A 13,207-nucleotide genomic window follows, 5' to 3' on the forward strand; every position below is an offset into this window, starting at 1 on the left:
ATGAACATTCTTTACCTCTTCACATGTCTTCCCCACAAGAGGGTGGGAATTGAGGATTTGTTAACATCATTTCAGGTCCATGCTTATATAATTTCATGTAGAAAATATACAAGAGAAATATTTGAATTGTGACCTTTTAGCACTTTCTAAAAAAAAAAAAAGGTAATGGATTTTTAGAAAGGGTTGTACTGAATAAAAGGAACAAAATATAAGTCATTTCATTCCCATAGCTATAAGCAAAGTATGAGTTTTGTAGATGAGTGTAAAGAAGATGGAGTTAAGCCAGGCACAATGGTGCACACCTAGTGACTCAGGAGGCTGAGGCAGGAGTATCTCAAGTTCAAAGCCAGCCTCAGCAACTTAGCAAGATCCAGTCTCAAAAGAAAATGGGCTGGGGATATAGCTCAGCTGTCCTGGGTTCAATCCCCAATACCCAACATTTAAAAAAATGAGAGAGAGAGAGAGAGAGAGAGAGAGAGAGAGAGAGAGAGAGAGAAAGACAACGACAATGATGGAATCAAAAGAAAGAGGTTAGAACTGGCCTGAGAAGGAAGAGCCACACTTGAAACTGGCTTCACAATGCTCCCTGAAGAAGGGAAATGTAAGGAAGCAATGGGAAGACAACTAGGATCCTTTTACTGAACAGATTTTTAAAATGGAGAATGGGAGAGAAGGTAGTAGAGTATCATAAGAGATGAGCCTGCAGGAAGGCCAGGAAGTCAAAATTTGAGACTCTTTTACTTAAATCAAGATATTTATGAGAAGCTTTAAAGATTAAAAATTGGAGTGATAGGGCTTCTGTTTAAAAATTATTAATTAGCCTAGGCAATTTCAATGGTCAATTTTCTCCTCTTCCGTCTTTTCTTGCTAAAATTCTATGACTTATGCTACATATATTTTATTACATATTTTATACTGGTTTTATGTGTGAAGCCCCTATTAATGCACTTAGAAATGTGCACATTGAATGAGTTCCAAATATTCTGTAGACTCCTACTCTGTAATTAAGTGTGGTTTAAAAAGGAACATACATACGCATTCAGATAACTTGTTCTTAAAATGTCATTATCATTGGTTGTCACTGGCAGTTAGTCATTTTTATTAGATATTAATATTCACAGCTTTTAAAGTATTACATGTCTCTAGGTTCAAAATGGAAAAGACAATAGAACTTAGATTATTTGGCTTTTTCTGCCAAGAGATCTGTTGAATTTCAACTGAAAACTATACAATTTCGACCTTTGCTATTTTCCAGGCTAGCTCTGATTAGTTCTGAAATCATCCTAAATTACAAAGTCAGATTAAGCAATAAAATTGTGATTTTGATTTAAAAATTTAACTTTAGATGCTTTTAGACATGAAAAAATACATTTAAATGAAACAAATGCAATAAATTTGAGAAACAAGAAATTTAAACATAATATCTAGATGATTGTTATAAAGGTGTCATAGTTAGATATGAGGTATCCCCCAAAAGCTCATATGGGAGAAAATGCAAGAATTTTCAATGGTGAAATGTTCAAATTTGAGAAGTATAACCTAATCAGTGGATTAATCCACTAAAATGGATTAACTAGGTGGTCACTGTAGGCAGGTAGGGTGTGACTGGAGGAGGTAGGTCACTGGGAGCTTGCCTTTGGGGTTTATATTTTGTCCCTGATGAGCATAGCTCTCTCTCTTTGCTTCTGGTTGCAATGCCCTGAGCTGCTTTCTTCTGCCAAACCCTTTTGCCATGATGTTCTGCCTCACTAGGGGCCAAAAGCTATGGATTTGGCTGGCCATGGACTAAACCTCTAAAATAGTGAGCCAAAATAAACTTTTCCTCCTTTAAGTTGTTCTTGCCAGGTCGTTTGAGCACAGTGACAAAAAGTGAACTAAAACAGAAATTGGCTTATGAACCATGTGGTTTAGAAACCTGTGGATCTAATTTGCAAGGGAAGAATTTTATTTATTTTGGTACTAGAGATTGAACCCAAGGGTGCTCAACAACTAAGCCACATCCCCAGCCCCATTTATTTTCTATTTTGAGACAGGGTCTCACTAAGTTGCTTAGGGCCTCACTAAGTTGCTGAGGCTGGCCTTGAACCTGTGATCCTCCTGCCTCAGCCTCCGGAGTCACTGGAATTACAGGCATGTGCCACCATACCTGCCAAGGGGGGAGTAATTTTGAAAAGTTTAGAGATACAAGCTGGAAAAGCTTTAGAATGTTGTAAGCAGCGTTTAGTGCGAAATTCTGGAGGGAGCTCAGAAGACCAGAATACTGATAGGATTGCAAATAGTAAAGACTTGGCTAATGAGGTTTCAGAGGAGGACTCTATTGGAAATTGGGCTAGAGGCCATTTATGTTACATTCTGGCAAAGAAGTTCTCTACATTTTCCCCATGTCCTGAGACTTTTTGTGAGATTGAATTTAAAGGTGATATACTAATTAATCTGGTAGAGGAAATTTGAATGTAGCACAGGATTCAGGGGGCGGGCATGGATATTGCTGGTGGCTTTTAGCCAAGTTTACTGTGATATTTAGGAGCAGAAAGTAGAGCAGAAAGATTCAAAAAACTTGCTTTTTGGCCAGAAAAGTGTGAGTAAAACTGGGGTTAAGGAAGACATGATTAAAAAGATTATAGCCACTAAAGAGATGCTAAGTACTTTACCCAGAAACAATAGGAAAGATGGCTTGAGGGCCTCTCAGGAATTGGCAAGAACAATACTCATCTCAGGTTCAAGGGTATAAATTTAAAAATTCCTTTGAGAAGAGACCTGGGGGCACCTTGTTTTCACAGGGTGACCTAAGAGGTTGTTTCACTGTGATTAGCCACCCAGGCACACAGAGGCTGCTGCAGTCCTGGTCCCAGGAGGTTTGTCTGTTGCTTGAGATGGTGGTGGATCTTGGTGTCAACCACCTGGTGCTAGTTTTTCAAGAATGCAAGATGCTAGAATTAGGGAGTCCTGGAGGCTTCCATTGAGATTTCAAAGGAAGGCCTAGGAAGCCAAGAAAAGTGTATGAGGGTCAGAGCCCATTGCAGGCTGCCCCTGAAAGGGTGATGCATGAAGATGTGAGAAGGAAGCCAAACCTGCAGTGGAGACCCCTAAGATTAAGAGATGCCAGTAATATGTAATATATTTTGAGGAAAGCTGCAGAAATCAAGCAGAGATAAGCCAAGAGAGAAACCATGTGGACTGCAGCCAGCAATACCATAGGGGCAGAGCTACACAAGCCCTTTGGAGCAGACATCAAGATGTCCCATGCCGCAGATGCTGAATATGGAGCTATAGGACCTGTGTGCCTAGCTGGATATCAGTCTTGCTTTGGTCTCATCTGTTGTTTCTATGCCCTTATTTTCCCCTTGTGGAATGGAAATGTTGTCTATACCAATATGTATTGAATATATGTAACTTGCTTTTGATTTTTGCAAGGGAAAAGAGCAAAAAGTATGCCTTGAATCTCAAAAGAGATTTTTGACTTGGATTTTTGGGCAATGCTGGAACTGTTTAGACTATTGGGACTCTTGGAAATGGACTATTTTTTTTTTTTTTTCAGTACCAGGGATTGAACCCAGGGGCACTTAACCACTGAGTCACATCCTCAGCCCCCTTTTTTCATATTTTATTTAGAGACAGGGTCTTATTGAGTTGCTTAGGGCCTAAGTTGCTGAGGCTAGTTTTGAACTCACAATCCTCCTGTCTCAGCCTCCCAAGCCACTGGGATTACAGGCATGCACCACCATGCCCAGTGACTAAATGTATTTTGCATTGTGAAGTTGGTATGAGCTTTTGAGAGCCAGAAGCAGGATGTTATGGTTTAGATATGAGATTTTCCTCAAAAGCTTAAGTATAAGACAATGCAAGAATTTTCAGAGATAATATGATTAGATGATGAGAGTTGTGACCCAATCAATGGATTAATCCATTGATACGGATTAATTGGGCAGTAACTGTAGGCAGGTAGGATTTGCTGGTGGAGGTAGGTCACTGTGAACATGCCTTTGGGGTAATATTTTGTCCCTGGTGAGTGGGCTCTTTCTGCTTCTGATTACCATGTCAGAGCTGCTTTCTGCAGCCATGCCCTTCTGCCATGATGTTCTGCCTTACCTTGGGCCCAAAGCTATGGAATCAGCTGGTCAAAGACTAAAGAGACCATGAACCAAAATAAGCTTTTCTTCCTGTCAAGTCTTTTAGTCACAGTGATACAAAAGCTCATTAAAACATAAGGTATTATTATTTTCTAGATGGAATAATGGTTTTGTGTTTGTACATTTTTAAAAGTTATCTTTTAGAGATACAAATGGATAATAGATAAAGTCTAATTGAAAAAAGATTGGCTATGTCATGATAATTGTTTAATCTGAGTAACAATTATATGGTAGTTCAGTATGTTACTTGCCCTACTTTTGCGTATATTTTAAATTATTTCATGATAATTTAAAATTTCATTATAACTTTTGCTTCTATTTGTGTATTTTTAAAAGATCAGGCTTTTCTAATTCAAAATAATTTGTAATTTATTCCTTTTCAGTTTGTATTTTTAAAATAGCTAATACCAGTAAGAAATTCAAGTCTACAGCTCCCACGATGCTTTTTATATGGGGGGATGTGGGGAAGTTGAACCCAGGAGCTTGCACATGCTATGCAAGTGCTCTGCCACAGAGCTGCATCTCCAGCCCTTTTTATTTTTATTTATTTATGTAAAGCAGAAAGGGGTGCATGAGATCATGGAACAAGAATGAGGTACCAAAAGGAGGTTTATTGGGGGGCACTTCCAGTGAGGTTCACTGGTCCCGTGAAAGGGTAAGGGCCCGGGAAGTTGCAGGCGGGAAAGGCAAGAACAATGCTAATAAGGGAAGCTGGAGGTAGGAGGGCCTAGTGATTCTGCAACCTGTACACTTGGAAAAATGAGAAATTATACCCCATTTGAGTCAAATGTGATATGTCAAGATCATTGTATTGTCATGAGTAACTAATAAAAAAAATTAAAAAAAAATAAGAATCAAGAAAGAGAATATGAAAAAAGAAAAAAATAAATAAAAATAAATTGCAGCTACGGACAGCAGGTTGGCTGAGCTGAGTTTAGGGGGATCATGTTTGTCCCAGTTTGGTCAGGGCTATTGAATTGACAGGGTAATTGCTTCCGTGGGTGGGGGTGGGGGGGTTGAGGGGGTTGGGGGATTCGGGGGTTGGGATGGGGCAGTGGTGGGGGGGTCCCTTGCCATGTCTGCTTCTGATTGGCCATTTCGGGTCTCCTCAGCTAGGTGGAAAGTCCCCACCCACAGCCACCATGAAAGGGGACCAAAAGGGAAGCCTCCTGACCTAACAATTTATTTTTTGAGACAGGGTCTCATTAAGTTGCCTAGGCTGGTCTCATGTTTGTCATCCTCCTGCCTGAACCTTCTGAGTAGCTGGATTACAGCTGTGTACTGCCATGCCTGGACCACAATGCTTTTTTTTTTTTTCTAAATGAATGTACTATCAATACTTTTATGCATAAGCAACAACATTGTGCCATCTATAAATGTTATGATTACCTTGTAGGCACATACCTGGGGGAACTATCTATAAAAAGACAGAAGCCATGGAGAGGTAGGATATGAATAAGCATAAGACATCTTTATATACCCCCAGCAGAGTGGGAGAATGTCTCAGACTAATTTATACTCAGGTAGGGGTTTTAATCATAGGAGTGGATTGGTTGATCTGTAAATAATCACTATGCTAATAGCTGGTAGTGAGAAGGCAGTATAGCATAAGTGAGCATAAAACCACCATAGATTCAAATCTCAGTTCAATCAATTACTACATGTGATCTCCCCATCACCACCAGGGATTGAACTCAAGGGCAGTCAACCACGGAGGAGCCACATCCCAGCCCTATTTTGTATTTTATTTAGAGACAGGTCTGAGTTGCTTAGTCCCTCATCATTGCTGAGGTTGGCTTTGAACTCATGATCCTCCTGCTTCAATCTCCCCAGCCACTGAGATTACAGGCATGTGTCATCGTGCACAGCACTAGATGAGCTCTTGATATATGTCAGAGTTTGCATATATGATACCCCATGTAATGGGGCACTGTTGAGTTTTTTTTTTTTAAATAGCACGTATGGAGTGTGAAGACAGTGTTTGTTAAGTTGATCTTGTTGTTCAGTCCTTGCATGTCTTCAAGGAAATCAAGAAGCATGATTGACCTTTGGCCAACCCCTGGGAATGTCGCCCTCAGAATATTCTTATGTTCCTGGTTGATGATTATATCTTGTATACCTGGAGCAATGGACCATGCCATTTCAGTCTGTCAGAATTGTTTTGCACATATATTAGCATACTTGATGTGTTTCTGGTTTCATCATTGGGATTCTAAGTTTCAATTGTTATAACTGTCATATAGCATGATGTCTCTATGTGACTGACTGGCTTTCAATAAAAGCCTCAGACCCAAAAACTTGAACAGTTTTCTCTGGGAAGAGACATTCTGCACATGTCCACATAGTTTACTGCTAAAGAGAAAGCATGTCCTGTGTGGCCCCAGATGGAGAAATGATCAAAAACCTGTGCCCAATTTCTGGTTTCCTCCTGATACAAATCTTTTTTCCTGATACTCTTGATTTATATACTTTTGTTCTAATAAAACTTATCCATAAATATAGCCTGGTATTGAGTTCTGTGAGTCCTTTTGGTGAATCTGCAAACTTCAGGGTAACTTCAGGACCTCTGAGTCATAAAGAGAATAATTTAATATTCCATTGTGTATATTTTTAATTGCTTTTATTTTTTAAATACATGACAACAGAATGCATTAAAAGAGAATAGAATCATGACATTTGCAGGTAAATGGATAGAGCTAGAGAATATAATGCTAAGTGAAGTTAGCCAATCCCAAAACATCAAATGCTGAATGTTTTCTCTGATTAAAGACTGCTGATTCATAATGTGATGGTGGGGGGCATGGGAGGATTAGATGAACTCTAGATACAGTAAAGGAGAAAAGGAGAGGGAGGAGAAGGGAGGGGGCACGGGGGTAGGAAAGATGATGGAATGAGATGGACATCATTACTGTAAGTACATGTATGAAGACATGAATGGTGTGACTCTACTTTGTGTACAACTAGAGATATGAAAAATTATGTTCTATATGTGTAATATGAATTGTGATGCATTCTTCTGTTATATATAACAAATTAAAATTTAAAAAAAATTAAAAGAAGAGACTAAAAAAAGATAAATGATACATTTAGTATATGTTAGCTACTGACATTTAACTTACATTTGTTAGATGTTATATGGAGCAAAGTATACACAGCTAGAACATAGACTGGGAATGCATGCATGACTTTGCCTGCTTTTCTCAACTATGCCCTTGGAAGAAGTATAATGTTTCATTAATGGGGAAGTTAAACTATATGACTCCAAGGTTTTCCACTTATCTCTCTTTCCTGCTGATTTAGAGTGGGGAGGTACCACATAGGAAAAATGGGTAAATGAGTGGACCTCCAACTGTGACCTTTTGAGAATGCACACACACAAGGGCAACTCTTTAACCATTTTGAAGGGTAACAAAAAGAATGAGCAGAGTTGTTGAGAGTATCTAAGATTAAAACACTTAGACTAATATGGAGCTTCAGATATAGATGCTGCAGGCTGCACCCTCACTTTAGGTAGCAGTCTATGGAGGCAGTGGTGTTAGAAATAATCATCAGAAATTTTCCCAACATAGCCAGAACCAAATATGCAGAGTGTCTTAGTCCACTCAGGCTGCATAACAAATACCACAAATGGAATGGCTTATAAACAACAAAACTCTATTTCTCACACTTCTGGAGTCTGGGAAGTCCAAGATTAAGGCACCAATTAATTAAGGGTCTGGTGAGGGCTGGCTGTATTGTTGATAGATGGAATCCTTTTGCTGTATCTCACATAGTAGAAATGGTGAATTATTCAGCAGTAATCCCATTCAATAGGGCTCCTACCTTCGTGATCTAATTACCTCCCAAAGGCCCCATCTCCTAATACCATCAGATATGGGATTACATTTCAACCACATGAATTTGGGGGGAACACAAACATTCAGTCCATAGTACAGAGCTATTTCCAACTCAGCACAGAGCACTACAGAAAAAGAGAATATTAAAATATGAAGATTGTAAATAAATATTTCAAAATAGAACTGGGGGTGTAGCTCAGTGGTAGAATATTTGCCTATCTTGTGCAAAGCCCTGGGTTCAATCTCTAGCACCACAAAAGAATTTAAAAATAAACTTCAGGGGTTGGGGGTGTAGCTCAATGGTAGAGTGCTTCCCTAGTATGTGTGAGGTCCTGGGTTTGATCCCCAGCATCACAAGAATAGACAAACAAATAAATGAATTTCATTAGATTGAGATTTCAATTGAGAGCTAATCCAAGGGAAGGAAGATTCCATCTTTTAATTCATTTCTAGGTTTGGGTGTGCACATATATTTATGATTTCCATTCAAGTGACAACATCTGAAGTGCCTCATGCCTCAAAAATACAATGATAAACACAATAATAATTGTTACGTATGTCAAGCATTTAATTTCTGCTTTTCAAACAAATTGCCTTCAGGATGGATAGGTACGATATTAACAGTGATCACAAGTGGATTTTCTATTAATAGAAAAGTGATGGTAAGCATAAAATAGGTGCTATAAGTTTGCTCCTTCATGGTTGGATTTTATTTTTACTGAGCCCTTATTTTTTTGAAGTGCCATAAGGGACAATATGATTGCTCCTTATGTTGCAAATAATGATTATCTCCCTCTCACTGTCATAAGTCATTATATCACTGTCTGTCACATTATCACCATATACATCATTCTTGGAATCTACCTTCTGAAAGGACCTGGTAAAACTCTTCATATTACTTGAACTGAAAAGATTTCCAGCATTTTCCTTCTTTGACTCAGAAATATGGACCAAAGTCTCAGAAGTAGCTTTGCAAACAAGGCATTTTTCCCTGTAACATTGACAAGTCTTGGCTAATAGAGGCTTGGCTACCAAGACTGTCTTGCCTATACTTATTGACCTTTTAAGATGACGATGTCTGGGTGCCTTGACTGATTTTCTTAGCCTTAATGGCTTGGATAACAAGATTTGGTTTTGTGGATGAGACAGAAAGTGTGACTTGACTGGTCTGGCTGAAGACTGTAGACTAGCTGGCCAAGGCAGCCTGACTGGCTTATCTAGATAGGAAGTGCTGACTCGGCTGACTATCTTGTGGGCATGGGCTAGCTTATATGACTTTTCTAGGCTATATGTCTTACATGACTTTTCCAAGTGAGATGACCTGAGATATCTTTGGGGACTTGCTGGCTTACGTGAGTTTTGTCGACTCCGACTGGATTGTCTGAATAACAGTCCTACACAGAATGGTAAGAATGACTTCATGAGTTGATGACCTGATTAACTTTTGCTTACTGTGTGGTCTACATAACTTTTTTGCCCCCGAAGATCTGACTAACTTTTCTGCACTGGACGGTATGGATGACTTTTCTGGACTTGAGGGCCCAGATAACTTTTCTATACTGGATAACATGGAATGTTTTTCTAGACTGCACAAATTTTCTGTCCTGGATTCACTGAATGATGTTCTGGATGGCCAAGCTGACTTGTCTTCAATACATTCGTCCTTGTCCCTGAAATGTAGAAATTTTGGAGTATAACAATTTCAAACAAACAAAAAATCCTACCACTACTATCAGAAAACAAAGAACTATGTCAACTTACACTTTGGATTTTTTCTCTCTAGTAGAAAAAATTGAACAAAGTAAGAATTGAACAAAGAGTGTGGTTAAAAAGTATAATTCAGGTTATGGATAGGAATTCATGTTGAATGCTTTTCCTGAAGAGCACTTTACTGTTTATATGCACAGGGCCCTGAGTTCAATCCCCAGCACCATGAAATAAATAAATACATTTTATTTATTTTACTGTTTCAACCACATTAGATAATCTTATAGTTTATATGTGGAATGACACAAAGTTGTTTCAAATCTACTATTAAGAAGGATAGAAATTCCTTATTCCAGAAACTAAATGTTTTATTTAAAATGTCACAAACTAGTCAAGCATGGTGGTGCACACTTGTGATCCCAGCTGTTTGGAGGCTGAGACAGGAGGATTGCAAGTTTGAGGCCAGGCTCATCAACTTAGTGAGACCCTATCTCAAAATGAAAAATAAAAAGGGCTGAGGAAGTAATTCAGTGGCAGAGCATCCCTGGATTCAATCCCTAGCACCAAAAACAGAAAAAAATGAAAGTTGGCTGTGGATGTGGCTCAGTGGTATTGCCCTTCCCTAGTATGCACAAGGCCCTGGGTTCACTCCTCAATACCCACCCCCAGAAGAAAAAAGTCACAAACTGATAACATAAGAAAAACAGTTCCTTAAACCAAAGTCATTTTTTTCCCTATCATATTCACAACATCCAGTTATCTATACATGTTTATATTCATAATATCCTCTATAATTAAGGAACTAGAGTACCAGGACCACATTTTAGTCACCAGTCCTCAGACTAGGAAATTTATAGGGAACTAGTATATCATGGCCAGCCTAACCCTCCTATATGAAAGGCAGAGACTGAGGTCATGAGAGTAACAATTTTGAGTAATATTTTATGCTATTAAATCTTAAAATGATAGAGCATCCAAATGTTTAATTGCCTTTGGAAAACAGAGATCCAACTCCCTGCCTCTCTCTCTCTTGATTTTCCCTCTCTGATTTTACTCAGATTCTCATGTTCTCTTTTCTTCTTCTTAATTTATAATGAAAGTAATAGCCTGGGGGTTCAGTTGAACCCTGAGTGGGAGACAGCTTTGGCCAACATTAATAATGTATTTGAGAATATTTAAGAGCTGATATAATTTAAGTGAAAGTATCCCACCAACAAGAAGTTGGTAGTTCTTTAGAGATCTAGAGGTAATATTAAGTAACCTGGACAACAACGAAATCTCTGTTATATGTATATGTATATATATATATATATATATATATATATATATATATATGTATTTGCATTCTTAATTTAAAGATATAAAACTACACTTGGGTGTAGCTCAGTTGTAGAGCACTTGCCTAGCATGTGCAAGGCCCTGGGTTCCATCCCCAGCACTGCTAAATAAATAAATAAATAAATGCATCAAACTTACATTCCAGCTTCATGGGCATCTTCATTCATGCAGTTATAATGCAGAAAACAAAAACAGGTAAAGACGAAGGCTATGATCATAACACCAATTATACTGATGAGTAGATGTCTCCTAAAATTGTCTATTTTTGATTCCATTGATTCAAGTTGCTTAGCTCCTGCAAAGACATTGTATCATCAGAGAATGTGTTAGATAACCAAGTTTCCTTCCACTTTAACAGTGGCTTGGTACTATAGGTCAAGATCAAATCTCTTCATCAATGATGTTTTAAAAACTAATAAAGGTTCCACTGTAACTTTGTTGGCTGGAATACATCTCCAACTACAGTATATATGTGTGTATATAATATACACACATATATACACATATAATACACACACACACACCCACACACACACACACCAGAAACTGAACTCAGAGACACTTAACTACTGAACCACATCTCCAGCCCTTTTTATATTTTATTTAGAGACAGGGTCTCACTAAGTTGCTCTGGGCCTCGCTAAGTTGCTAAGGTTGACTTTTAACTTGTGATCCTCCTGCCTCAGCCTCCCGAGCTGCTGGGATTACAGGCATGTACCACCATTCCTGACTGCCTCAGCCACAGTCTAGAAGTCAAATCTGAGAGGCATGTCTAGCTAATCCATACAATTACCTGGGTTACCCCTGTATTGTGGCTTGCTCATTATAGTACTTAGGTTTTTGAGGGTGTGCATGCCTTTGAGTGTTAATGTGTATAAATATGTGTGTTGGGAAAGCGGAGGGGACACAAGGATCACTTGAGCCCAGCAACTTGACAGCAGTCAGGGCAATATAATGAGACCTGTCTAAAAAAACAAAAAACAAAAACAAAACAAAAAAAAAACCCTACTTTTTTTTTTTTTTAACTCTTATGCCAGAGTCATCCACATAGTATTATCTAGTGTGGTTGGGGCATTGACTGAGAAAGGGGAATGAAGAGGGATCAGAAATCTGTATTCTTTTTTTTTTTTTTTTTGGTACTAGGGATTGAACTCAGGGTACTCAACCACTGACCCACATCCCCATCCTATTTTGTATTTTATTTAGAGACAGGGTCTCACTTAGTTGCTTAGGGCCTTGCTGTTGCTGAGGCTGGCTTTGAACTTGTGATCCTCGTGACTCAGTCTCCTGAGCCTCTGGGATTACAGGTGTGAGTCACCATGCCCGGTAAATCTGTACTCTTTGTGCTTATAGTTTGCTTGGATTTTACATACAGAAATAAAAATATCTGGCTGGGGATGTGGCTCAAGCAGTAGCATGCTCACCTGGCATGTGTGGGGCGCTGGGTTTGATCGTCAACGCCACATAAAAATAAAAAAAATAAAGATATTGTGTCCACCTAAAAACTAAAAAAAAATAAAATATTAAAAATAAATAAATAAAAATATCAACTGTTGTGCTATAAATTATTGAAGACCTACTAATAGTAACATCAAAGTAACAGCAGATTTCCTAAATGTGGCTAGCTTTTGTAATTAAGTGTTTAAATGAATAATATAATAGATCATAATTTATGAATTTTAAGGTTAGGCACATACCTATGGTAGAAGATCCATCACTTTCGCTTGTATTTAAACAATTAATTGTCCAAATGGACAAAAATAGGACATAAATTAAAAAATTCATGTCCAGGGCTCTGCTCAAATGTTTCTTCTGCCAAGGTTACTACGGTATTTTATGTGGTTCACCCTGTTCTAGGGTTTATGACATCACTATCATTTTGCATCATCATCTGACATCATTTTGCTATGGGGAAACATTAGTTTCTGTAGACAAATTTTATCAAATGACTTTTAATCACTTATTTGCCTTCATGTCAAATACTCTATCAAATTCAAAACTGCTGAGAGCCATAGCCAAGTAGGAATGACACATGGCATTTTGGGTTGAAAGGTGACCCTGCTCAGAGATTAGGGTGGCTCCTGGTTTAGGGTGGATCCTACTGGGAATAGGGCATATCCTGCTGCCTCAGCCCCCCCCCCCTCCTTTGGAGTTCCCGTTGAGTTCTCGCGGGTTCTGAAAGAATTGACACGCAGA

General features: G+C 38.5%; 1 protein-coding gene across 1 annotated transcript; it reads right to left on the minus strand.

The window, feature by feature from the left end:
* Positions 1 to 8,692: 8,692 nt before the first annotated feature.
* CXHXorf66 (chromosome X CXorf66 homolog) lies at positions 8,693 to 12,796 on the minus strand. Its single transcript, XM_071606098.1, has 4 exons — positions 12,709 to 12,796; positions 11,150 to 11,306; positions 9,400 to 9,636; positions 8,693 to 9,347 (listed from the first exon to the last, which is right to left on the minus strand). The coding sequence occupies exons 1-4, from the start codon at positions 12,794 to 12,796 to the stop codon at positions 8,693 to 8,695; spliced, it is 1,137 nt and encodes a 378-aa protein (XP_071462199.1).
* Between the last annotated feature and the right edge of the window lie 411 nt (positions 12,797 to 13,207).

The sequence above is a fragment of the Marmota flaviventris genome, chromosome X, assembly GCF_047511675.1.
Source record: "Marmota flaviventris isolate mMarFla1 chromosome X, mMarFla1.hap1, whole genome shotgun sequence".
In the NCBI taxonomy this organism is placed as follows: Eukaryota; Metazoa; Chordata; class Mammalia; order Rodentia; family Sciuridae; genus Marmota; species Marmota flaviventris.